Source organism: Hermetia illucens, chromosome 7 (assembly GCF_905115235.1).
Source record: "Hermetia illucens chromosome 7, iHerIll2.2.curated.20191125, whole genome shotgun sequence".
NCBI classification, from domain to species: Eukaryota; Metazoa; Arthropoda; class Insecta; order Diptera; family Stratiomyidae; genus Hermetia; species Hermetia illucens.
This window is the reverse complement of record NC_051855.1, coordinates 10895798-10922575: the sequence shown is the minus strand read 5'-3', so window position 1 is coordinate 10922575 and position 26778 is coordinate 10895798. Positions and strand designations below refer to the sequence as shown.

At 47.0% G+C, this 26778-nt stretch overlaps 1 protein-coding gene across 16 annotated transcripts in view; it reads right to left on the bottom strand.

The window, feature by feature from the left end:
- LOC119660950 (protein unc-13 homolog B) overlaps nucleotides 1-26778 on the bottom strand; it is a 241664-nt gene that overhangs the window by 140756 nt on the left and 74130 nt on the right. For all 16 annotated transcript variants that reach the window (XM_038069982.1, XM_038069979.1, XM_038069973.1 and 13 more), the window contains 3 exons: nucleotides 24665-24897; nucleotides 17094-20401; nucleotides 11975-12254 (listed from right to left, as the gene is read on the bottom strand). In XM_038069982.1, the coding sequence (XP_037925910.1) occupies nucleotides 11975-12254; nucleotides 17094-20401; nucleotides 24665-24897 (3821 nt within the window). The remainder of the gene's footprint in view (nucleotides 1-11974; nucleotides 12255-17093; nucleotides 20402-24664; nucleotides 24898-26778) is intronic.

The window sequence follows — 26778 nt, the reverse complement described above, 5'->3', positions numbered from 1 at the left end:
ACAGGTGTCTCGACTATGGACAAACGTCAGCAGCTTGCAAGGGTCCGGAGCATGCCGGAAATGCGGCCAAGCGGGTCATCAAGCGAAGACTTGCAAGGAAAGCGAGAGTTGTGTTCTCTGCAGGGATCGTGGCGCGTCTGGCGGAAGCGTCGCACACACTGCGGGCTCGGGAGGGTGTCCGATCTTCAGGGCGGAATTGGAGAGGGCTAGGGTGCGAACCCCATGATCCGCACTTTGCAAATTAACATGCACCGGAGTGCAACCACTCACCAGTTGCTAGCACAGTTCGCTGCGGAAGTAAATGCTGATCTAATGCTGATTATCGAGCAATACCGAAACAAGGACCCGTCCTCATGGTATCTCGACTTATCGGGCACCGCTGCCATCTGGGTTCGGGACGACGTTCGACTTCGTGTTTTTGCCGAAGGCCGGGGGGGGACGGATTTGTCTGGATCCGGTGTTTAGGGATAACGTTTCTTAACGTTTACCTGACGCCGAATAAGTCGATTCCGGACTTTTAGCGCCGGTTTGATGCTCTGGAGGACGCCGTTCCTTCTCTATGATGCGGAGGTATGGGCTGATGCCTTTGACAAGGAGGTGCATCGTAAACGCCTCGCTAAAGTGCAGAGGCGGGGAGCTTTGCGAGTGGCGTCTGCTTATCGCACCGTCTCCGAACCGGCTGTGATGGTGATTGCGGGAGTGATCCCCGTTGCCCTCCTTGCCAAGGAGCGCAAAGCAATCTATCGCCGTGGTTGCCCGTGAAGAACGTCAACGCACCCTTACCGGGTGGCAACTTTCTTGGCAAAATGAGCCAAGGGGCAAGTGTACTACCCGGCTCATCGCCAAATTAGACCCATGGTTGAACAGAAAGAAAGGTGAGATTGATTATTTCTTTACCTAACTTCTAAGTGGGCATGGAGGTTTTCAGTCTTACCTGCACAGGGTTGGGAAGGCGCGATCTCCTGATTGTGTGTTCTGCAATAGAGTGGCGGATGACGCTGAACACACCTTTTTCTCTTGCGAGAGGTGGGACGGTCTCCGCCAGCAGCTTTATGCAGACACAGCGGAGCTCTCTCCAGACAACATTGTCAGAGAGATGCTGAAGAGCGCTGGCAGCTGGAATCGTATTGCGCATTATGTTCGGGCCGTTCTTATTACGAAGAAAATTGAACTCGACCGGGGGAGGGATCGGACGGTAAGGGTTTCCCTGAACTAACAACAACTCCCTTCCCCTCTCCCCTCCCGTTGGGGAAAAGAATTCCCTGACTTGAAGGCTCCCAAAGCCGGGAGAGCGGGAGAGCTAGTCGGAAGTAATGTGTCAAATGGTTCCAAGCTAGTTCTCTGATGACAGGGAGGTGTTTAGTTGGTAGTCCGCCAGCGTGCTGTTGCGGGAGTCCAACAATCTGTAAACGCATTCACCTACCCTACTCCCAAAAAAAAAACAAAAAAGAAAAACCTGGATGAAGTGACGTTCCACAACTGGTGTTCTTTGTGATCGACGTATCAACGAACGTTTCAAATCTACAATTTACCGCGATGTCGTCCGTCGAGTCGCTCTCTATGGTTCTGAGTGTTGGCCGACTATAAAAGACAATGAACGACGTCTTGCGGTAATGAAGACGAAGATGCTACGTTGGACTAGTGGCATCACACGTTTAGATCACATCCGAAATGAGGATATCCGCGATCGTTATGGGGTTGCAAAATTGGCAGCGGTTTATCAAATAGGAAAACATGTTTAACCTAGACAACCAAGAGGATGAGCGAGCCTCGCCCCCTCGACACTACAATTGAGAAGAATTTTCCAAATTTTCGGTCTCAGCCCACAGCGTTAAAGTACTCACCCCATATTTCTGATGATGCTTCAGCAAAACACTAAGACGCCGTGTCCTTTCGACGCACGTTATAGCCCGACTCCGATAATGATGGGAAGTGCCCGGCAAAATACTACTTCGGCCTGATTCCTGCATTTTGCCGAGGGACCTTTTCACCGTCTCACACTTGTAAGGAAGAATTGTCGTAATTGGATCCTCCACAATATCCTGACACTAAGTACCAGCAAATAGCGTAACTAGTCTTCACTTATATTGTTAATTCCCGTTTAACACTGTTGGCATAGCACGTAGCAATAAATAATTGCACTCAACACTAACGCACTCAAGTTATGAGATGCACATGACTAAATATTACATTGGGGATGATTTTAGAATACATCGACTTGGGCCACATGAGATAAATGAGTTGTTGTTGATTTCAATAATCGTCAATATTGTTGGTTGCTTTTTTCTTTGTTTCCTCAAGAAACGAGCATCTATTGAAAATGAAAACAGCGGGTAGTAAAAGGAAAATTCGATTTTCCCAACGTAGGAGGCCGCAGGATGTGCCCTGTTAGTGTTATTTTTAACGATATAAGTGATAATAGTGGGTAGTTTTTGCTTTCCGTTGCCTTAGCTTAGCCCAGTGTACTCCTCGCTGGATGGAAGCAGCCTCCTCTGATCCACGCGCCAAACAACTCTAGACCCATGCTAGTCACTTTGTCGCATTGCAATACGAATAAATAACACATTCGTGGAACCACCAGCTCCTAATCATTTGTTGTATTCATTAAAAGTGGCGGCGGAAGGAGAAGGAAATAAATAAAACCAAATAGAATGCAAAGAACAACGTTTTACTATAATTGTTAATTTGGCCTTGATCGGGTGGGCGAATTGCAACATTGCCCCTCCCCCCCCAAGTTCCCAAATATTAACCATTTCGAGCGTTGGAGCTGATGGGGCTCGAAAAAAAGCCTTAATTTGTAACGAATATGTTAAAAAAAAACCACAGAAATAACGACAGAAATATCAGTACTAGAGGGGGTTCCCCTCGGCCGATAACAGCCACTGCCAACACTCCAATGGAACAAATTAAATAAATCCATTGTTTATTGTGGTCGTTATTATTTTGCCGTTCTGTTTTGTTGTAGTATTTATCGAAGGGTTGATAAGAATTCTTGAATGCTTGTAGGTACACACATATGTGGAAGGTTATGGCAGCAACAACGATTGCAGATGGCATGGGCCTTATACGGGTGATATCAGTTGCATTGGGTGATGTCATGTGTGGTTCAAATACACCCGGCTGGCATTATCACCTGCGGGTCTATGAATGGATTAGCCTCGACCTTAATTCCGTCTTTGAAATTTACGCATAAAAAACGGCGGAATTCTGGGTTAATTCTCTTCCTCAAATTTCCCGTTCAATTAGTGTGGGTAAAATGAAAAATAAGAAAAAAACAATTTTTTGTTGGTTTCGGTTTTCCGGGAGATTTCCGCTCAGTTAGATTTCCGCGACATTCCCTTCGTAGGAAACTGTTTATTGTTGACCAACCATCCAACAACGAAGTAGAACATGAAAGCTCTGAGGGGCATAATCCCACGGTTCTCTTCAGACATGGATTGATTTTGGGACCACAATCAGAGCCCCGCCATGAATGGCACAGCGGTACTGGTTTATACTGAGTGCAGGCTCAGCATTGATACAAGTTAGGCCTATCTAACACCTCTGCCACAACTAAGGGGTACGGCACCCGAGTTGTACAGCGCAACTCCACGCTTGAGCTCCGAGGAGCTCTGCCCGCGATGTAGGCACAACCACAACCACCATCAAACCCCCACTAAGGGGCCAACCGCAAATAACCGGGCCGAGAACACATTCCCCAGGAATTGTCCTAGAGCTTATGCTCTCAGAGGACCATCCCGGTTCCCATGGTAGAAGATAACCTCCGGTGAGGCTTCGTGGCAGAGCCACCTCAGATGATCACCCTCCTCGAGTACGTGGGGACGGCACTCCCCAACGGGTTAACTGGAATCAGCCCGAGACGGAGAACCGCAACGGAACCTTTCACCAGCTAACTACCGCTCTGCGTACAATACAACACAAAAGGGCATCACAAGACCACACTAACACCAAACACAGGACTGGTGGCTAACCACCGCGGCCACTAGTCCATTCGCCCATCAGCTGCAAGCGAATCAGCGTCGAGAAGCTCCCTCCTTCGTTGGAAGGCAGCACGCGCGAACGCATTAGCGCATTTAAGTGTCCCACTGCTAGCAAGGCACCGGCTAACATCGTAGATACCGTTCAATAAGTGAACGCCCATGTCGTCTAGATTGCGGATGTCACTGTACGCTGGACAGACACAGAGTCCTCCGAGGCAGCCCCACATAAAATACAACCCTGACTGGAGGCAAGGTTGCGCTTAAAGGGGAACTCATTCAAGCTACCATGCCCAGTTAGGAGGAAGCCCATCTCAAGCCCAAAGTCCAGAACGGAACTTCCTCTGGCAGACACATGTCTGACGTATTTATATGTGACCCGACCTTTCCCACATTCATCCCATCTAAACTGCCACTTAGATATTACACTCTCGTCTAACAACTTTTTGACCGCAAGCGGCCCTAACCCATCCACCTGGTTGCAACTAACTAAATCTGTTTGCAGCAATGGTACGCCCCTCCTGATCCTGTAGGCCGTGGCAGGCCGGACTACCTCCAGATCAAGAGGAGGAACACCCAACAAGACCTGCATGGCGTCGGTCGAGACCGTACGACACACTGGAAGACACGCTGACAAAGCCATTCGCTGACAAGCGTAGAGCAGCTTCCTGCCCCTTACCGTCAGCGGTAAATCACACAACATAGGGGACCCATACGTAGAACATGCAAGGAAGAGCCCCACATAAATGGATCTAGCAGCTCTCCTGCTTAGACCCCACTCACACTTCATCATTCGCCTCAACATACACATCAATTTAGTCAATCGTAGCCTGAGCTCGGGCAGGTGCGCGACCAAAGACATGCGTTCCGCGATCGTAACTCCCAAGTAGGTCACTTTCTCCCGGCTCTTTAAAGACCCTCCGTTCAACTTTACGCAAGGCGGACGACGTAGGATACCTTTAAACATCATCGCAACGGTCTTCTCCGTTGAGATCGCGACACCGACTTTACTGGACCACGCGTTAACGATGCGCATGTATTCGGCAGCCTGCTGCTCGAGCTCAAGGCGAGTGCTCCCGTCAACAAGAATGAGGAGATCATCCGCATAGGCAACACATTCAGCCACGGAAGAAAACTCACCCAACAGGTTCCATATAAATGGACCCGCGATAGATCCCTGCGGGCAGCCACACACACTCATTGACACCTTGGACGAATGCTTTTCTGCCATGGAAGTAGCTCTTCCACAGAGCCAATTCCTGGCAGTCACACTCACAAATTTTTGACAACACAGACGACCAACTTAGGTAGTCAATTGCGCCTTTGAAATCAACAAAGATTCCAAGAACGTACTTGCGAGGACAACGGACAACAAAATTCTTAACATGCATCAAGGCGTCGTCGCCATACTGCCTGTCACACGCCAGATGGGATGATTTCACCCCCAGTCGCTGGACCATAATCCTCTCCAGGACCTTGCCAAGAGCCCTATACGACCGAGGACTACTCTTATCCTTCTCTGGCGACTTCAGGAGCACAACCACCCTGGCAGTCTTCCAGAATGCAGGGAAATAGCCCTCCCGTAAACAACAATCAAACAAACATTGGACATGAGATGGGACGGCCTGCCAGATGGCTTTGCACATCTCGCCTGACATCCCATCCCAGCCAGGTGACTTCCGAGACCTGAGCCTCGCCATGCTCCTCTCGATCACGGAATAGGACAATAATTTCATCAACATCAACGGCGCAACAATCAGTATCCGGTCTAGGCCTGCCTTAATAAGGAACATCAGACATCCCGGTTTTGCGCCGAGGTCCACCAATTCTTCTTCTTCTTCTTCAGCCTTTGTCCCGTTCACAAGCGGGGTCGGCTCGTCGTGATCGGTTTCGACATTTGGCTCTATCGAATGCCTGATCTGGGTGCAATCTCGAGGCTTTCAAATCCCCATCTAGCGTATCAAACCACCGTTGTTTAAGTCTGCCTTTTGGTCGTTTACCATCGACTTCGATGTTCAGACCAATCTTGGCAAGTGAATTCTCGTTGGCACGAATTGCATGACCATACCATCGAAGACGCCTCTCTCGCAACTTTTCCACGATCGGTGCAACCCCATAACGATCGCGGATATCCTCATTTCGGATGTGATCTAAACGTGTGACGCCACTAGTCCAACGTAGCATTTTCGTCTCCATTACCGCAAGACGCCGTTCATTGTCTTTTATGGTCGGCCAACACTCAGAACCATAGAGAATGACCGGACGGACGACATTGCGGTAAATTTTAGATTTGAGACGTTCGTTGATACGTCGATCACAAAGGACACCAGTTGTGGAACGCCACTTCATCCAGGTTGCGTTAATGCGTGAAGCAATTTAATAACGCAGGTCTCCATTGGCTGATAGCGTTGACCCGAGGTATTTAAATCGCTCAGTTCTGGGCAGATCACTGCCGCTGACAGTGATTGTACCTGTTTCATGGGGATCGGTCGTCAAAAATTCAGTTTTTTTAAAATTCAATCTGAGACCGTGTTGCATGAGGCGATCATTCCATTTTGGAACAAGTTACACGAGATCATACAAACAAACTGCCTTCATCCAGATCGAGCAGGGGGGGCGAGATCTTCGGGGAGCACATCAATGAAGACAAGACCACATATATGGCGGCGTGGCTTGATTATGCTTCAGATTAAAGTTGCATAATTCGGGAAGTCCTCGCACGCCCTCGTCGTGGTGGCCACTGGAAACCGTCTTCGGACGGGCTGAGAGTATGGAGGGCCAGGCTGGGAGTAGGCTCATCCAACTGACAAGGATCTGCTTGTCTGCTGGTCATGTGTTAGGGAAAAGTAGATCTAGCGGGCGGATGGGCCGAAGCAACAGCCCGGGGATCGTCCTCTCTGCACTGCAGAAGGTGCTAACAGGACCCCAAGTCAAGGTGGAACAGCATACGCCGAGGACTACGTCGCCAACGGGGAGCTTGGTTTTTAGTACGCGAACTCTTGGACACTTTCAGTTTCAAATAAGACCCTTACCCTGGTGGCCGGGCTAGCCAGAGTGGATATCCTTCCCGGACTACTCGTGGGACCATGAACTCAATTTTAAAAACAAAAAACCGACGATAGAATAAGAGGGGTGACGCCAGGCGCATCATCGGACATCCACCCAGGAGACAATAGCTGTTGAGAGCATTACACCCGCTGCCAGCCGTAGCGCCGCTGTACTGAAACCAACCACAAGGACCTCCCATAGCTAAGTGGCAGACGGGCTAGTGCTTTCCAGCCTGGAATTAACTACTGCCAAACTGGGTGTAGCGAGTACCAGACATAGTACCCTTAACCCGAAATCCTCGACGTCGGAGGATCCCTCAAAAGTGAAAACTGAGAAGAACATCGGTCACCGGAAACCGACTAAGAAGCGAAGGTCCACTGGTGTCCTGCTTAAGAGCCAGTACTAGAAGGCTATGCATATTCCCAGTAAGATTGCTAAGAATAAGGAAGCCGGTATTGTCGACTAGCGGGATGAACAAGTTTTTGCTAAATACCAGGCGATAGTTGAGCACGCCTGGCAGACGAGCAGAAGGCGAATCCCATCGCTCTGAAATGCAATCGATCTCAAGACGAGGACGAGTAAGATCACAAAATTAAGATGCTAAGCAACATCTGAAGAAAAATATGCGGCATTAGTCAGCCGATGAGCCACGAATTGCGAAACCCTTCAGCGACGTGGCCAGGAGCCACTTAGGTGTGGCGCTGGCGGATGATAATTCCGTTAGCGGCAAAATAGCGCCGGAGGACCAGTGGTGCAGCCAGACTGTCGGAGATAGTCATTGAGCATCTCCTGGATATCGAAGGCAAACACACGGAATTCATCCCCTGCTTTGATTCCTCTCAGGTGGTCGGTGGGTTCCACGTTATAGCTTGCGAGGACCAATTCTCCAGGGACTTTCTCGGTTCGTGCATCACTAAGATCAGCGACGCGTGGGAGCGGGTAAAGCTCAATGTCATCCCTTACGACGAGTCTCCCAGGAGACTGGTCGCTCGCATCTGGTTGACGAAGATCGGCATGTATAAGGACAAGATCGTCCAATCCCTGCGCCTTCAAAACCTCAGGATTCCCATGGACGACTGGGTTGTTATCAAGGAGGAAGAAGCCCAGCCCCAGCCAACCTTTTCTACTCCGTATAAACGGAGAGTGCCTGGAGGCACTGGGGTCAGGAACACAAGGGTAAAAGTGTTCCGCTCTGCAAAACCGAACGACAACCTAGATCCAATCGACGCCGCCAACCAGCTGTTGGAGGAGATGAGGATCGGCGGTCCAACGGGAACTGACGAAACCCCCACGCAAGCAGATCATGCTGATGGTAGCGCACATAAATCAGCAGCACTTCAAGTGCGCCTCGGCTAATCTTCTTGTCTTCCACTTAGAGGAAGACATCGACATCGCACTTATACAGGAGCCCTGGGTCGAAGGCGACCGAACCATCAAAGGGCTCCAAAGCAAATATTTTAATTTATTCCAAAGGACAGGAGACGCCGATCAGGACAGACCTAGAGCATGTAACCTCTCGAGGAAGAGGCTGCATGCTTTCCTGTGTCCGGACCTGAGTTCCAGTGACCTAGTCGTGGTCCAACTAGAGCAGGCGGGGGCAAAGAACGTGAATATTTCGTCGGCTTACATGGCTCACGTCCGATCAACTCCACCAGAAGAACTATAACATCTGACGAACACCTTAGCAACAAAGAATGCCAACCTGTTGATAGCCTGCGAACCCTTTGGAGCAGCTCGGAAATCAACGAGAGAGGTGGGTCATTCTTTGATTTTATTATTACTTCAAACCTGTCGGTGCGGAACAGGGGCAGTACATCAACCTTCCATTTCCCAGCTCGGAGGACTGTAGCGGTTGGGAGGAGGTCCATGATATCACCCTAATAACCGCCAATGGGATTCTTAGGTGGAGAACTGGAGAGTATCTCACCAGAGATCCGTCTCAAATCAAATTTGGATACTTTTCGGTCTAGATCTCCCCACAGAGATCTCCAAATCCTTCAGAAGCTCCAGGAGACTCGACTGGAGAAAGTTTGGTCAAGTAATTAAGGCCAAACTCTATGCGCAAATTGGTCCCGTGCCCTACTAAGTACAGCAAGAAAACAGTGCCACTGGAAAGAAGATCTCTCTAGCCTCAGGAAGCTGACCAGGGAAACCTTCAACATCTGCTACAGGCATAAATATTGTCAGCCATACAAGGGCTGTCAGAAGAAGTACAAGTCAGTTGGCTGGACTATTGTCAGAACTTCAAAAACACTAGTGAATCCGCGAGGTCAGCAAGATTCTGTCCAAGGAGCATAGAAGCCCATCCTTTCTTATAAAGGTGGAACGCTGCTGGACGGAGTCTTCTGGTGAAACCTTGGAGTTGCTCGTTCAAATGCACTTTCCCGGCAGCGAAGAGAACTGCGAGACAAAGCCTTGCTTGGGGGGTTTGCTGCCACCCTGTTCTGTTCTACGGTGCACAGGTATGGGTTGATGTTCTTGACAAGGAGGTATATCGTAAGTACCTGGCGCAAGTCCAGAGAGTTTTAGGGGTAGCATCTGCCTATTGCACCGTCTCCGCCGTGATAGTAATTGTGGAAGTGATTCCCGTTGCCCTTCTTACTAAGATCCTCCTCCTCCTGATTGTGTGTTTTGTAATGTATACGACAACGATGACACCTTTTTTTCTTGTGAAGGGTGAGACGGGATTCGTCAAAAGCTTTACTTAAACATGTGTAAACTCCCTCCCAATATTATGATTGGGAAGATGCGGAGAAGCGTTGACAGGCGGAGTCGTTTTACGCATTATATTCGGGTCCTTCTCATTACAAAGAAGATATAGCTCGACTGGTGGAGGGGCCGAATGACAGGGGGTTCTTTCACCATACATGCGAATTTTTTTTTCAGATAATGTGGTCATGTGGGGTATCAAATGAAAGGGCACTATTTTTACTTTTCGAAATTGGTCCCATATTTGATCTCGGGTGAAACGTAGGGAAGCGACGGCTGAATCAGGATCACTCTCCAGATCATTAAACTTCAACAACGGTCTAAGACAAGGGGATGGCCTATCATGCGTCCTCTTTAACCTGATCCTGGAAAAAGGGGTCTTCAAGTTCACCCAACTATTGACCAAGCCTTACGATATTGACATTATAAACAGGACAACTCGAGATATACAGTCTACCCCTTCATCCAGATCGAGCAAGCGGCGCGAGATCTTGGACTTCACGTCATTGAGGGAACTACAACTTTGAAACTGGTGATCATCTTTCCTAGCTAGCGTAAAAAATCACGAACGATAACAGCTATGACAGCGAGATCCGGGCACGGTTGTTGGCTGCCAACAGAGCCTATTTTAAATTACAAAAACTGTTTCAGGGTCAAAGCTTTTACTGTACAAGACAAAATCTTGTCAGTCCTTATGAATTTCTAGGAGACCTGGGTTCTTAGAACCCTCCGAAGAATTTTTAGCCCACACATGTGGATGGACGATTACGTAACCTACATCATAAGCGATCCCATGCCCGTCTGGTTGCGAATAAAATCCACCAAACTTGGTGCCGTTTCTAAAACAAGTTCACGTGACAGACAGACAGTGAGCCGATATTAATAAGGTTTTTTTTGAAAACCTTAAAAAAGTGTTCCGCAATCTAATCCAAACGGCCGGAGCATACTGCCAAATACGGTTAAGACCACACCCAGTATGGACACTAATTACTGACGGAGGAGGTGAGAGGTGAACTAAATTGATCAACGCTTGCTGAAATGAAATGACGTCGATGGCTTCGTCCTTAACAAAAAAGGACCAGCTTACCTGCGGCATGCTTCAAGTGCTGCAAATTGTTTTGCACTATCCGCAGGATTGTTTGTCAACTCGGAGAACCTTCCAGTTGAAACGTCAATTCTCATTTCCTTGAAAATCTCGCTGAAGGGGTCGACTGGATCAAAGTGGTTTCAATGATCAGAACAATGTTATCATCAGCACTCTTCATACAGTGCCTTAAAGCTCTCTCATTAAATAACGAAAAACTACTACTATTACTACTACAATAAGACCAGGATGACGTGGCCAATACGGGAGACCATAGGCGTGGCTAATACGAGAAAGCACCGATACTCGAATACTCGATTCGCTCGTGATCGGTTTCGCCATTTTATTTTATCAAATGCCTGAACTGGATGCAATCGCGAGGCTTTTAAATCCCTATCCAGCGTATCAAGCCACCGTTTTTTTTTTTTTGTAGGCCTTTTGGTCGTTTACCAGCGACTACGATGTTCAGACCAATCTTGGCAAGTGAGTTCATTGTTCCTTTATAATGGAGTTGTTCTGTCAAGCATTATTAGACCCCAGAACGAACACTATCTGTAGTGAAGCAAGGATTGGTAGGGATGGTTCTCGTATCAGTCCCAGCAACGTCGGTTCAGTTTTTAGCCCCAGGCTTTCCAAAGCATTATATTAGACCAAAATTTGCCTTATAAATTAGAGAAAAAAATACGCGAGGTGAGAGGCTTTCTCTCATAAAATGGAAAAGCAAAGTATAGACTAGGCAATGTCATCACGTTGCGTTGTCTAGTCATACTCTGTCGAGGTCCCAGCGATGACTGACGAACTATTAAGAGGGACTTTCCTAGTGATTCCCGAGAGAAGATGTTTTCTAAAGTTACTATGTACAAAGGGGTAAAGCTAAGGAGAAGTTAAGAAGGGATCTTTTTCTCCCGTCTTTATCCTGAATTAAATTGTAGACACAAATTTAAGGCTCACAACCAAAGAACTGAATTCGCTATATATCAGGAGAACTAATGATCCAGATCGAAATTTCAAATGTTTTTCATTAAATTTCTCCAGTTTATAACTATGCAAGGACCTAACCTAAGGATTTTCACTATAAACCTAAACCTCCGCCGAAACAATTAGCCAAACTCCAACTTAATATAGTATAAAGAAGAAGAAACTGTTCAGTACTTACATTAAGCTGCATGATGATCTTATTATAAGCCCAATGCCATCTCTGTCGTGCCGTCACTTCCTGCTTATGTAATGATCCAATTATTTGTCCACTGGTCACCTCTTCAGTTTCACCACGTGATAGGGTTCCTTTCTTTTTGAAACTATCATTTTCTACATCACAAATAATACCAGCTATACTGGCTCCACCCCCGATACCCATACCTACACCACTGGCTGTTGTACTTACAGCAGCGTTTGTAAGCTGTTGCGACTGATGCTGAGCCTGCATAAGGGCTTTGCTGGAAAGGTATAGAAGATTCATGATGAGATAAGGATTTTTCTTAGGAGACTTCAAACTTTAGAGGACGAACTATTTGAGGAAAACCTGGAAACAGTTTCGAAATTTTTGGAAATTGCTGGAAAATTTAGATATTAGGGCTGTAAACGAGCAAACTTGGTATCCCGACGTAATTAATAAGACTGACTAGGCTGACCCTGACCAATGTGCGTTGCCAGATAAAAGCAGCAGGATCATTCCCGAGACCATTTGACATCAACAATGGTCTAAGCCAAGGGGATGCCCTATTGGGCAGGGAGATCGACAATTAATGCTGTCATGCAGGTCGTGGACGCCGTTCGACAAGCAGAGGCACATAGCCGCCGAACTCGACGGGTGGTGCTCCTCGTAACGCTTGGCGTCAGAAACACCTTTAATTCCGTAAGATGGAAAGACATTCTAGGCACACTAGACAATACGTTGACGAACTATCTCTTACGGATTTTGAGGGACTATCTTAGGAACCGCTCCCTGCTCTATGAAACACTAGAGGGTCAAAGGTGGATGAAGGTCACGTCGGGGGTAGCACAGGGATCCATCCTAGGGCCGGACCTCTGGAACGCTACCTATGACAGTCTGCTTAAACTCGACATGCCAGAAGAGTCGCGCCTGGTCGGCTACGCAGATGATGTCGCAGCGCTTGTTGCTGGACGCACTGTTGAACAGGCGCAAAGCAGACTCGGCATATTGATGCGACGGGTAAACGGATGGATGACTACTCATGGTTTCAACCTTGCACTGGAAAAAACCGAAGTAGTCATCCTGACTAAAAAGGGAATTCCGACCCTGCGTCCCATATCGTTCGGCGAGTCGATAATCGAGTCAAAATCATCGGTAAAGTACCTCGGGTTGACTCTTGACTCAAATATGAGCTTTTCTGAGCAAATCAAAGCAGCAGCGAACAAGGCTGCGACTGGAGTTTCGGCGTTAAGTAAGCTAATGGCAAACATTGGGGGTCCTACGTCTAGTAGGCGACGTCTCCAGATGAGTTCAATGCAGTCTGTCCTGCTCTACGGCGCAGAGGTATGGGCTGGCGCTCTTAAAAAGCAGGTATATCGTAAACGCCTCGCGCAAGTCCAAAGACGGGGAGCTTTACGGGTGGCATCTGCGTACCGCACAGTCCCTGAACCGGCCGTGATGGTGATCGCGGAAGTTATCCCCGTTGCCCTTCTTGCTAGGGAGCGTCAGGACATATACAAGCGCAAGGGAGGTGGTTGCTCGCGAAGAACGACAACACACTCTAGACGAGTGGCAGCTCTCTTGGCAAAATGAAAATAGAGGCAGATGGACTGCGCGGCTCATCGGCAACTTAGGTGCGTGGCTGAATCAGAAGCATGGTGAGACTGACTATTTCCTTACCCAATTTTTAAGTGGGCATGGAAGTTTTCAGTCTTACCTGCACAAGATTGGAAAGGCGCGTTCTCCGGATTGTGTGTTTTGCAATGGAGTTGTGGACGATGCCCACCACACTTTTTTTTCTTGTGGAAAGTGGGATGGGATTCGTCAGCAGCTTAAATAGAGCTCAGGGGATCACTCTCCAGACAACATTGTGGAAGAGATGCTGAGGACTGCTGACAAGTGGAACCGTGTTGCCTATTACGTTCGGGCCCTTCTCGTGGCTAAGAAGATAGAACTCGACCGGTGGAGGAGCCGGATGGCAGGGGGCTCCTTGAACTGACAGTTCCCTTCCTCCTCTCCCCTCCCGTTGGTGAAAAGAATTCCCTGATTTGAAGGCTCCGCAAGGCGGGAGAGTTCGGGGGCTAGCCCGAAGTAATGTGACAAACGGTTCCAGGCTAGCTCTCTGACGATGGGGAGGTGTTTAGTTGGTAGGTCCGACGACGTACCGAATCGGGAGTCCAACACTGTGTGCGTAAATGCATTCACCGACCCTACCCCAAAAAAAAAAAAAGAAAAGGGGATGCCCTATCATGCGTCCTCTTCAACCTGGCCCTGGAGAAAGTGATTCGCCATGCAGACGTAAATGCGAGAGGCACTATCCTCTTCAAGTCCATTCAACTACTGGCCTATGCTGACATTATGGGAAGAACAGCCCAAGATGTACAGTCTACCTTCATCCAGATAGAGCAGGCGGCGCGAGATCTTGGGCTGCACATTAATGAAGACAAGACAAAGTAGAATTTTTGCCCGCCTACATGAGGATGGACGATTTCGTAGCCTACATAATGACGAAATCTATGAGTAATACCACGACATTCTAGTTGTGGATAAAATCCGGATCAACAAGTTGGGGTGGGCGGAGTTATGACATAGGTCAGGACACCAGACAGAGCAGAACTACGGGCTAGATCTATATCTAGTGTCCATATCTGGAGCGATAGGGCATCGTGCAGCTGGTCCTATTATTCGTCGCAATGGTCTAAGATTGAGAGCTTGTGCGGGCTGGATCTATGAGCAGTCGTCCAAACGATCCTTATTCAGCTAATCAGCCGGATCTTCTTTGTCTTCCTCAACATTTGTCTCATTTCTGAATCAGGGTTGGCAGTTTTCACGGTCATAATTTTGAATTTTACGGGTACATACATGAACATCGGAGGCTAAATCTTAGTTGCCTTAGTTTTCAAAACTGGACATGATATTGACCGACGTTACTGGTTCGCCGATATGTATTTCAGCTTCCTCAGGACGCTAGGAGTCCGAAACATGCAGTTAAAGTGGATTTCATTGCATGGTATAGTCAGCAATGAAGTTGCCACCTTCTTTTGTTATGTGACCTATCCACTGTTACTTCTACCGTTTGAAGGTAGTATCAAACCCGTTCCAGACGAGCCGATCTCCCTTATTGAACGGAAAAAAAGAAGAAACAACGAATATCTGTCAAAAGATCCTGCACATAGTATTTTTTTTGTTAAATATGCCTCGCGTCGTAGGCGTATTATGCAGGCACGATTTCCCTGGCAATACCTTTCGGGACATCAGACAGTTGTTAAGGATATTGAATTGGTGAATCCGGCCGAAAACCTGAACTTTGCTACTAAGGAAGGTCTAGACCGTACACTGATTTCTGGGTCCTTAACGATGATGAATTTGAAGGGCAACAGAATCTGCGCCGATTCCTTCAGACATTCTCAAGACCAATCTTTTGGCGAAACGTTTTCATTGCCACTAGGGCAGATGAGCCGGCAGGTACCTAAGTTTACATTCGGTATAATCGCAACCCTCGAGACGTATTGTCCTTCAGCAAGGGCAGACAAAGGAGGCGGGATGAACAACAGCGACACGCGATGATGGGTCGGATACTGGGTTGTGGGCGGAGTTAACTCCTGCCAACGATTCACGGGAAAGTCGCTAGATCTTCTTTTCTAACTTTTGTCTCTTTCAGTAGCGGTATAGATTCGTCACGGTGGATTGTCCTATTTTGCTTGGTGATAGAGCTGATCCGGGCAGAGTCAGGAGGCTCTCAAATCACTATCTAGCGTTTTAAGCAAACAGTGTTTTGGTCAGTGCAATCCTACATCGATATGTCCTCATTTTGGAGCTAGACCACTGGTTCAAACGCAACATTCCTTAAATTCTGTTTTATCCAGGTTCAGTCTCAGACCGGAATTTGGATGTCCCATGTGAAGATGGCTTTAACAGGAAAAATTAAAGGCGAGGGGCCGCTGTCTTGATTAACACCAACAGAGATCCGAAGCGGGTTTCATATACTCGCCACATTCGGGAAGACGATGACTAACGCCAGTAAGGCTTCAGGAGACACTTGGAGTATGCTAGTCAAAAGCACTTGGCATTTCTCCCAAACTCGCAGAACCGGAAGCAAAGGAGTTCGGTTCACCATTTTAAGGCGCTGTGCGTCTTGAATGGGAAATAAGGCGGTTCTGATGATGGCACACATGTGGCAGTTGACATACTCCTGTGGGAAACTAGTGTTCTCAGTTTTGACAGTAGAAAATGGTTGGCAAATTCCATATTGTCCAGTTTATCACAGGACAAAATGTTCAGTACTTGCATCGCTTTAGATTGCATGACTCCCCGCTTGCCCTGAATGCGGTAACATGCCAGCTGATTCAGAGCATTGGATCTTTCACTGAATAAGGCGCTGACGATAATATGCAGCGGCCCCCGTGATTATGAAAATACAAAAGGAGCTAGTAAAAGGCTAAGGATTAGGAGAGGATCAAAGAACGAGTGTCTAACAACGAATAGACCACGCGAAGTAATAGCTAAATACTGGGTCAGTAGTTCGATTTTCGTAGGTGGGCGCCCGCTCTAGTTCCGACGCGCACACAGCTGGGAATGGGCAGGTTGTTCTAAGATTTTCACGGATCTGCTGGAGAAGGTAGAACGGTAGAACTACGGAAAATCTAAATATCCGCAAGCTTAATCAGTAATTGGCTGTGCCCGACCGTCTGGTTGTGGATAAAATCCGGCTCAACAGGTTGCAGGGGGCGGGTCACTTAATCCGTATGGACGAGGATCATCCAGCCTAGAAAGTCTATAAGGGCAATATCTATGGTAGAAAATGAAGACGAGGCAGACCCTGGCTGAGGAGGCCAGACAGCTTTTAGGGATATCGAATTGGTAGACCTCGGCGCAAAATCGGGGAGTTCCTTCCTGGAGTTCCTTATTAAGGAAGGCCTAGACTGGATACCGGTTGTTGCGCCGTTGGTGATGGTGATGCTGATGACTAAGGAATTTGGTTTGAAAACTGGCCTTCATCTATGAGATACCATCTAAGAACTACCTCAAAGAAAGTGGCTCCCGAAAAGGGGTCCAAAGGGGTAAGTACTTAAAAATTGGTTTTATCAGAGGAATTCTTCCAATGTAACTGGTATCAACTTACCTAACGCTCGGCATCTCTTTGGACTCATACGTCGCAAAATGTTCACGGGGACTTGGAACCTTCTCCTCTTCATTGATCTCCCTTATGCTATCCTGTTTTTTCAAAGTTAGATGCTGTTGCTGTATGGTATCATCACTTATTGTCTCCTGTGACATAAGCTTATGGGGATGCGTAATGGTGGTTTCATTAGCTGGAAGATCAGGTATTGGTGTAGTTGCTCTAGGTGATCCAGTGATTGGTGCTTTGTTGTCATTCAATTCATCATTGATGTAGTCATCGTGGCTTTCCTCAATATATTCTAACGGCGGTTGTTTTTTGTGCAGGTGGTGGAGCTCGCCCTGTTGTTTCTGCTGTTCGTTCATTTCATTCTCTAAATATTTGTATTCGTCCTCTTCGTTGAAGAAGTCATGGCGATAGTCATAGTAGGGAGTGTCATTTACGGCGGTACCATGATAGTCTGCCATGGTTACCGCAGTGGCAGGTGTATTGTTCAGATAATATTCGTCTTCATCAACACTATGTAGTCCATGATCGCTGACGTAGTCCAGATTGGTAATCCCCATTTCGTCCTCCTCGTAAATTTCCGTTGGTTGTTGCTTCATAAGCATAAGGTTTGCACCTCGTCCATTGGTCTTTGTTGAACTAGTGCTAATGCTACTGGTACTGGTGGGAACAAAACTGTTGTTGTTATTGTTACTGACGTTGTTGTTGTTGTTGCTGGAGCTTAGGGCGGGTGATAGGGAAGTTGATTGTGCGGCCGTGATTATGGCTGATGTTGATGATGAAAGTAACGATTGTTGTTGCTGTTGGTCCATGTTGTAGCAATTTAAACCAGTTGTTGATGGTGTAATTTTCGTAGAATGGGATGTTGTGGGCGTGGCTATTGTCGGTGAGAATGTTCTCATTGTGTTGTCCATTGTTGAAATTGTTGGTGACGTTGGCGTATACATGTTACCTAAATATAGGTTGTTATGACTAAGTGTGGTGGCCGAAGTAGACTGCATTGTGGTTGTTGCGTTTGTAACCGTTGGTGAAACTACCGATCCCGTTGTGTTATAACTATTATCACAATAAATGCTATTTTTATTTACATTTCCACTATTTAAGCTAGGATAACTATAATCGTAATTCAGACTTGACGGTTTGGTCGATTCAATGTTAATTGTCGAGTCTGCTATTGTTGCCGTTGTTGATGTCATGACCATATCGTCATACGTATCATAATTATTATTATAATTATATAATTTCTTATCAGTTATATCACCCGTTGCTATATAATCATTTTCATTACAACTATATTCATCGTAACCGTACTTGTAGTCGCTGTAATCGACAACATTGTTTGAGGAGGGTGCCAGCGACGAGGACGTGGTTGTTGCCAACCCAAACTTGTTATCCTCGACAGTTGTATAAGGGTCACTGATTTCACCAACACTATATTTTGGACCATAAAGGCTGCCATAGTAGGATGTTGCTTTGGTATCCGTAAGCGTATCCTCACCATTATAATATCCACTGGTGTATGGTTCGCTCACCAACGTGGTCTTTGGCTTGTAGGTTGACGAAGGTATCGTTGTTGAAACTGTGTCTAACCCATATGAATACGTTTGCCCACTATTGCTACTACTACTACTACCCTTATAATATAAATCGGAATACATGCTATTAGTTGCCGTAGAATTACTTATTGTTGTAGAAGTTGTTGTCGCTGTGGTTGAACTAGCCAGGTTTCCTCCACCACTAAGGGTCGGAATAAATTTCGAGGCCAGACCAAGGTAACTTTTTGCGGTAGAAGTGAGTGATGCGGCCGTTGTTGAAGATCGTACCGAAGTAGTAACAGGAAGACCTGTCGATGTTTCACCCATAGCGGCTCCACCAACTGCACCAATTGTCGCTTTTAAACCAGTGGTTAAGGTTCCTAGCACGGAGCTACTGGAAGATTTCACCGGTTCACTGACAAATGTATCGATACTAGTACTAGTGACGGATTTATACTGATATGAAGTAGAGAAGTTTGTCGAAGTTGTTCCTGTCGACATGTTTGTTAAGTAGGGCTCACTGGAACCCGTACCATTGTAGCTATCTTCGTATAATGTTGAATTTATCGAAGGTGTCGCTGGTAGCATTTTCCCGGTTGTTGTTGATACTGTCACGGGCGACATGGAGAACGGAATTGAAGGTAGCTTACTACCTGTCACTGATGAGCTACTATACGATGACGTTGTCCCAGGGACTGGAAGTTTTTTGGCTTTTTTCAACTTTGTTTGGTTACTTTCATAGAAGTAGTCATCCCCGGCAATACTTGCAGAATCATTAAAATACGAACTGGATGTCGTTGTTGGATAATCATTGTCAAAAGATTGGGATGTATATACATTGGCTAGTTTAGGTACCGTCGGTAGAGTTGCACCCTTCCGTCGACCACCTGGCCGTGGAGTTATTGAGGAACATATCCCGCTAATGACGGAACTTGGAGTATTTGCAGCGGTTGTTGAATCCTGGTTAATACTATCCGAACTATTGTAGGCATAGTTATAGTCCTCATTGTAGTTAGATGCGGACGCTGATGTTAAAGGACGATTATTGTAGATAGACGTAATTGTTGTCTGCTTAGCTCCGATTTGTTGTTGATCGTAATAATAGTCAATGGAGGTATCACTTTGGTCGGTATCACTACGCTTCAGTATGGGTGCAGGCAATCGTTTACTACCTACTTTGGGTTGTGGAAGCATTCTTGCTTTACCAGGTATTCCTGTTACCGATGTGACCGGTGATACTGTTTCTGTCTGCTTACCTGGTAAGGGTAAAAGGCGCGATTTTTTCGATGCAAGTGGTGTCGGTGGCAAGGATGCACCACGATGATAGTATATTCCGTCCACCATGCTACTACTATGCTTAATTGGAATTTTTGGGAGGATTTTCTGATTCATTGATGTTCCACGTCCACCACTATCCCATTGTCTATCTTCGGACAGACTATCACCCGTTATGGAGTCGTAGAAGTTATAGCCAAGGCTATCACCATCGGTTAGAAGCATGGTACCGTCCGTAGTACGTCCATCTACTCCGCTGTTTTCATACGTATCATAACTGCCATAGTTTTTGGTATATGGCTCACCTTGATATTTTCCATAGCTATCGCAGAGAGTGTTTTGACGCTCGAGACTGCGCATTCGCGTTATGGATTGCGCTGAACCGGAACTATTATTATATACACTTTTAATATAATTTAAGCTACTCATTGGACGACTGTTATATGACATGGGATCGTTTTCGTCTTTGTAAGAATATTCTGTTGGCGAATAAAACTGAAATGAAAGAAAAAAAATTAATGGTTAGTTGCTTTGCCCTTGACCTGGATAACATATTAAGGAAGATAAATTAATCAAAAACGACAGACGATCGGAGATCTAAAGCTGAGTGCTTCAGGTTTAAGGAGGTCATCCTGTGTGTCGGATTCGAGGATTTCATTTTTTTTTGGCATCAATCAATCAATCTGTCCTCTGTCCTCCATCCTCTGTCCTCTGTCATCTGTCATCTGTCCTCTGTCCTCTGTCCTCTCTCCTCTGTCCTCTCTCCTCTGTCCTCTGTCCTCTGTCCTTTGTTCTCTCTCCTCTGTCCTCTGTCCTCAATCCTCTGTTCTATGTCCTCTGTCCTCTGACCTCTGTCCTCTGTCCTCTGTCCTCTGTCCTCTGTCCTCTGTCCTCTGTCCTCTATCCTCTGTCCTCTGTCCTCTGTCCTCTGTCCTCTGTCCTCTTTCATCTGTCATCTGTCCTCTGTCCTCTGTCCTCTGTCCTCTGTCCTCTGTCCTCTGACCTCTCTCCTCTGTCATCTGTTCACTGTCCTCTGTCCTCTGTCCTCTGTCCTCTGTCCTCTGTCCTCTGTCCTCTGTCCTCTGTCCTCTGTCCTCTGTCCTCTGTCCTCTGTCCTCTGTCCTCTGACCTCTGTCCTCTGTCCTCTGTCCTCCATCCTCCATCCTCTGTCCTCTGTCCTCCGTCCTATGTCCTCTGTCCCCTAAACTCTGTCCTCTGACGTTCGACTGACTTCGCTAAAATGACAAGACTTGAAGTCAAGGCTGGACATGTATTTCTTCAAGAAACCTAAGGTTTATGGAGTAGGTGTACCAGATTAATGATCAGTTAAGTTTCTCGGCTTATTCAGATTATACAGTATCCCATCCGAAACTGGCCGGAGAACTGTGCAGCATGTTACAATGTCTGCCAGCCAAAAGAAAAACAAAAAATTTAGGATTGCTTAACAACAATGTAGTTAACCTAGTAACAAAATGGCGGAGTGACGTACTCATTGGGAAGGGAAACCCTCATGCACTTTCTCTGCGATTGCCCAGCTCTGGCTCGAGTCAGACTGCGGACACTGGGTAAACCATTCTTTGGGGACCTCAGTGAGATTTCTAGCTGCAGGCTGGGAGAGCTGCTTTCCTTCGTGAATCTCTGAAGATCCGAGCCAGCTGGACTCTGCTTCCCTGCTCCTATAACAACAGTCACGGTCTTAGGAGTTTGTGGCATCAAAACGGCGCACCAAAGCGCTAATTGGGCTCCTCGGAGCCACTGATACCTACCTACCCCTACGTACTCGTTACTAAACAGAAAGAAAAAAAATCTCCCAATCAGGAAGACTACGCAAACAATTCACATTGGGTAGTTTGTAGTATTCGACCTGATTGCGCTCCTACCTAGTTGTCGGACTGATCTTATTGTTCTACTGAGGTTATGGTGCGGCTTGGACGAAGGAATGCCTTTAAGGTATACAAACTCTAAGTCAAGAGGGAGGAAGCCTCTTCAAAGTCAAACGCATTAATTTTGCTAGCTCCGCCAAGGGTATTAGGTTCGCTATTTTACCCAAGTCAAAGCCAGAATCAATACCAACTCATGAAGAACAAAATACCATTGACAACATTGGTGACGAAATTTATGTTCGACGGCATACCCAATCGACCAGATCGAATGCTGGAGGCTTGTTCCACCTAGGATACGGAAGAATGGCTTAAGGCTTCCCCCTCTCCAAAGCCACATTAAATAAAACGAACGAGCTAATGGGACTTTCCTTAAAATGAGGGTTTCCACACAGAGCTATGAAGAGTATTTGGAAGCAGAATGGTCGACGAAGGAATACTGCCCAATGCGGAGAAGAGAGCAGGACGTATTTATATCTTTCAGAATTCCTGGCTGGAGGCCTTGTAGCGATCCGAGCTACAAACCAGCTGGAGAACTCACGAAGCGGTCGTAGCATTGGGACATGAGATCGAAACTGGTAAAGTATTTTAAGGGAAAGGAAAAACCAAAAAAGCAAAGCGAGACAATTCCAAGAGATTCTCTGAGAGCCATGAGTATATCGCAGTAGCATCCAAAAACAGGACAATATTCTCTCTGTGGGTTCACCAAGAATGAGGAGGACACGGTCTAGTTTCGCGGTGTCTTTAGCGGTTAAATTCTTCTTCTTTTTCTTCAGCCTTTATCCCGTTCACAAGCGGGGTCGGCTCGTCGTGTTCGGCTTCGCCATTTGGCTCTATCGAATGCCTGATGTGAGTGCAATTTCGAGACTTTTGAATCTCCATCTAGCGTATCAAGCCACCACCACTAGTAGTGATCACAAATTAAGCTCCTTTTTGCGAAATTCTCAATATTAACGGAGATATAAGCGTTTAAAGTTTTTCCCCAGATTCCTGCGAAAATCAGAAATTTTCCTGCTACCTAGACCCCTGTCAAATCCCCATCTAGCGTATCAAGCCACCATTGTTTCGGCCTGCCTTTTGGTCGGTTACCATCGACTTCGAAGTTCAGACCAATCCGCGCAAGTGAATTCTCGTTAGCACGTGTTGCGTGACCATACCATCGAAGACGCCTCTCTCGCAATTTTTCCACGATGTGATCAAAAGGTGCCACTAGTCTAACACAACGTGTTCGTCTTCATTACCTCAAGACGACGTTCATTGTCTTTTATAGTCGGCCAACATTCAGAACCGTAGAGGGCGATTGGACAGGACGACGTTCGTTGTTACGTCGATCACAAAGAACACCAGTTGGGGAACGCCACTTCATCCAGGTTGCGTTAGAGTATTTGAAATAATTAAGACTTGCCGTTTCCTTCTTGCAAATATCGATATTTTTGGAACCACTTGTTCCCTTCATCAGTGCTACAAGTTCATGTCAAAAAAGGATCTAGTTAGGGGGGGGGGGGGGAGTTATCGATGTAAAGGAAAAAATTCTTGGAACCAATGGGTAAATGCATTCGCATATTTCATCGTGACCAGGTCCGACATTGGTGTCAAGATTACCAATGGAGAACTCAGCTAATAAAAGCATAAAGAGAGGAGTGGCCAGAGGTTCGGAGCAGTCTGCATCTAGAAGAGGCGCAGAGGTAGCAATGGTCGGGAGAGTAACACGGAAGAAATGGTTACAGGATTATTGTGGGGAGTTGTGCAGTGAGGTCAACAAAATTGTTAGAAGAATGATGAGGTTGAGTAGTGTTACAGGAATAGCAAATGAGGGATCAAAATGGTTTCAAGCTACCGCGGCTAAGGGCGGCCTGAACTAACAACAACTCCCTTCCTCTCCTCCCCTCCCGTTGGTGAAAGGAATTCCCTGATTTGAAGCCTCCCAAAGCCGGGAGAGCGGGAGGGCTAGTCCGAAGTAATGTGTCAAACGCTTCCAGGCTAGTTCTCTGCTGACAGGGAGGTGTTTAGTTGGTAGTCCGCCAACGTGCTGTTGCGGGAGTCCAACACTCTGTGCGTGAACGCATTCACCTACCCTACTCCAAAAAAAGGAGGCATCTCTTATGCGCTTATGCTGCAAACTTGAGCGCATAGCCTTGAAATGAGCAAGGTCGTCGTCGTTCATAGAAGCCCTTCTTCTGTTATTAAGGACCTCCGTGATGAACGCGAATTCTGGAGTTCCAAGGATAGAATAGATACCTAATAAGTGAGTGGAAGTGACCTACCGGGACCAAAATTATCGTGAGTCCTCGAAATTAAGGCTTCAATGAAATAGATGGATAATAGGATGGTCCGCATAACATCCACATCGGTCCCGAGTTTTTCAAACCACTTTAAATCCCCCTCCACCTGCCCCAGCTACTACCAGGAGGAGTTAGCCTTTTCCATCCATTATCGTCAAATCCTAATCCACTTTTTGCCTCTATGCTTTTCATGGTGGTTATCGAAGTTTGTTTCACTGTGGTTGGATCAGAAGAGACCGGTTGGTTGTCCACGCGGTCCCTTTGTCCTCAACCAACGGAGCTTTTTACCACTGGCTTTACCCTCTCTTGGCGAGTTCGATTAAGCCGCGGAGAGCGCCGGCAGCGTCATCTATCTATAAATTTCGAATGTTGTTAACCCAGCTGCGCCGCAACCATGTGGCACTATAATCTGTTTCCAAGAAACACTTCGATCAGTAGAGCCGGGAAAGCATTAGGGGTAGAAATAGTCTCGCGCCTGAATGGGCCTAGAGGGTCCCTTGGGGCGAGAAGGGGAGGAAGTAGTAGCAGATGAAGAGTGAATGGATCTTAATATGGTTATATAAATGCTAAATTCAATTAATCTTTGGGCTACTTACTGTCATATTATTATGTTTATTGTCTCTATTGTCATCGTCATTACTAATATCAATATATGAATCATAATATGGCGATCGACGATCGTCTCTTTCATACGAATTTTCACGTGATGTTTCTAATGAATGTTGCGGTGGAGTTCTCAAGTTACGATATTGACTTGCTGACGAATTGGCATTCTGTCCAACTGGATAATTCAGGTCGGATGTATAGTCACTATCTTCAGAATATCCAGCTAAAAAAAAGATTAAAAACAACGAGAAAATTTAAAACAAAGGCTGAGATACCGACATGTAAGGTTTTCATTAAAAAAATGTCCTTTTAATGTTAATCAATAAGATAAATGATAAAATGATAACAATAATAGGACTGCAGATGTCCAATCCACTCTATTCCTGCACTGTAATCACAAAACCAACTTTTCGCTGTCAAAAATTGTTTTTCGATGTCATGGCCACCGCGATTCGCGTTTGCGTGCATTCGACACGCAAGTTGCTAATGCCGAGTACAGGGTCGGTCCGTGGGACCAATAAATTTTCCCCGATTGGCTGTCCGGGTGCCAAGTAGAACGAGTGCCAGGACCTCCAACCAACTGTCAACTTTCGAGCTTTTGATTGGACTGCGGGTGATACGTGGTTGCCCGATGGCAGTTGAAGCCGAGGAGCTTTCCCAACTCTGAGAAAATGGAGAACTCAAATTGCATTCCCTGTTCGGTGATAATAATTGCGTGGAATCCATTCTCGACAGAGGGCCTCAGCACAAGATTGTGCAGAAATGTCTTTCACAGGTATCGCCTCAGGCCACCGCCTGGACCTATCGAGTCTTGCAAAAGGCAAAATAAGCCAAAACGGATTGTGTGGAAACGTTTGGGGGACCGAGGAGACACCCCTACCTCTTTCCTCACATGTTTTGTAGTCTTGCACTTTTGGTATGTGGCGCATCTAGCCAAGAATTAATGTCCTTGTTCATGGACGACCAGGAATATTTTACGGTGTCTAACCGATTTTTTGTCAGAATTCCTGGGTGCGCTAGATCGAGAAAGGCGTGAAATACTTCCTTTCGGAAATCGGGCGAAATATATGGCCTTGGTTCCTTGTCTGAAGTCTCGTAGTATATACTGCATGTTGAGCTAAAGATGGAAAACTCTCTAAATGGGTCTTTGGATTTGGTCCTCAGGCTCTGAAGTACTCGTTGATTGCCAGAAAATCGACGGTGGCGGGGATCTTGTCCTCCGCAAAACGCGACAAAGCGTCACCAACTATGTTGTGGCGCGGCACGTCTGTTGTTACGGACGCAGCAGCAGCCAGCGCTGTCGTCACAGACACCGCAGCCCCAGACGCCATCACCGAAGCACCAGACACCGTCATTGCCGCAGTCGCGAATCCTGCCGCGCCACATCACTCCGCCCCCAGATGAAAGAGAGGGGTTTCAGCGACCGAATCCGGAACTATGTTCCCCATCAGTCCTTGAAGCGAACGCGCCGTTGTTTAGGGTTGCACACGGGCTTCAGCCTGGACAGGGAGATCGCCTTTTCGCGTCCACCCATCTCGAGCTGGAAGAAATGTTCTCCCCGCTCGAGAACGCGGTACGGGCCTTCGTAAGGAGGCTGCAGCGGCTTCCGGACGGCATCCGTCCTGACCAGGACAGGACAGGACGAGTGTTGGGCGGGAGGAGTGGCCTTGATGCGTCGGAGATTGTCTCTCAGCAGACGCGCCAACCCCGATTCTGTGAGACCCGATCTCTTGTCGAAGACCGAATCACTTGGATGTCTCGGGTTCTCCCCGTATACCAGCTCCGCGGGGCTGGCAGCAAATTCCTCTCGGCGGGTTGTACGTAGGCCGAGTAGGATGAGAGGCAAGACTTGGGTCCATAATGGCCACTTTCAGCGTCCGGTGCCAACGTTCTAGCATCCCATTGGATTGCGGGTGGTATGCAGTAGTCCGCTGGCGTTTAACCCTAGGAGTTTGCCTAACTCCGAGAAAAGGGTGGACTCAAATTGCATTCCCTGGTCAGTGATGACCACTGCAGGGACGTCAAAGCGAGGTATCCACTCTCCACAGAGGGCTTCGGCACAAGATTGCGCCGTAATGTCTTTCAGAGGTATTGCCTCAGGCCA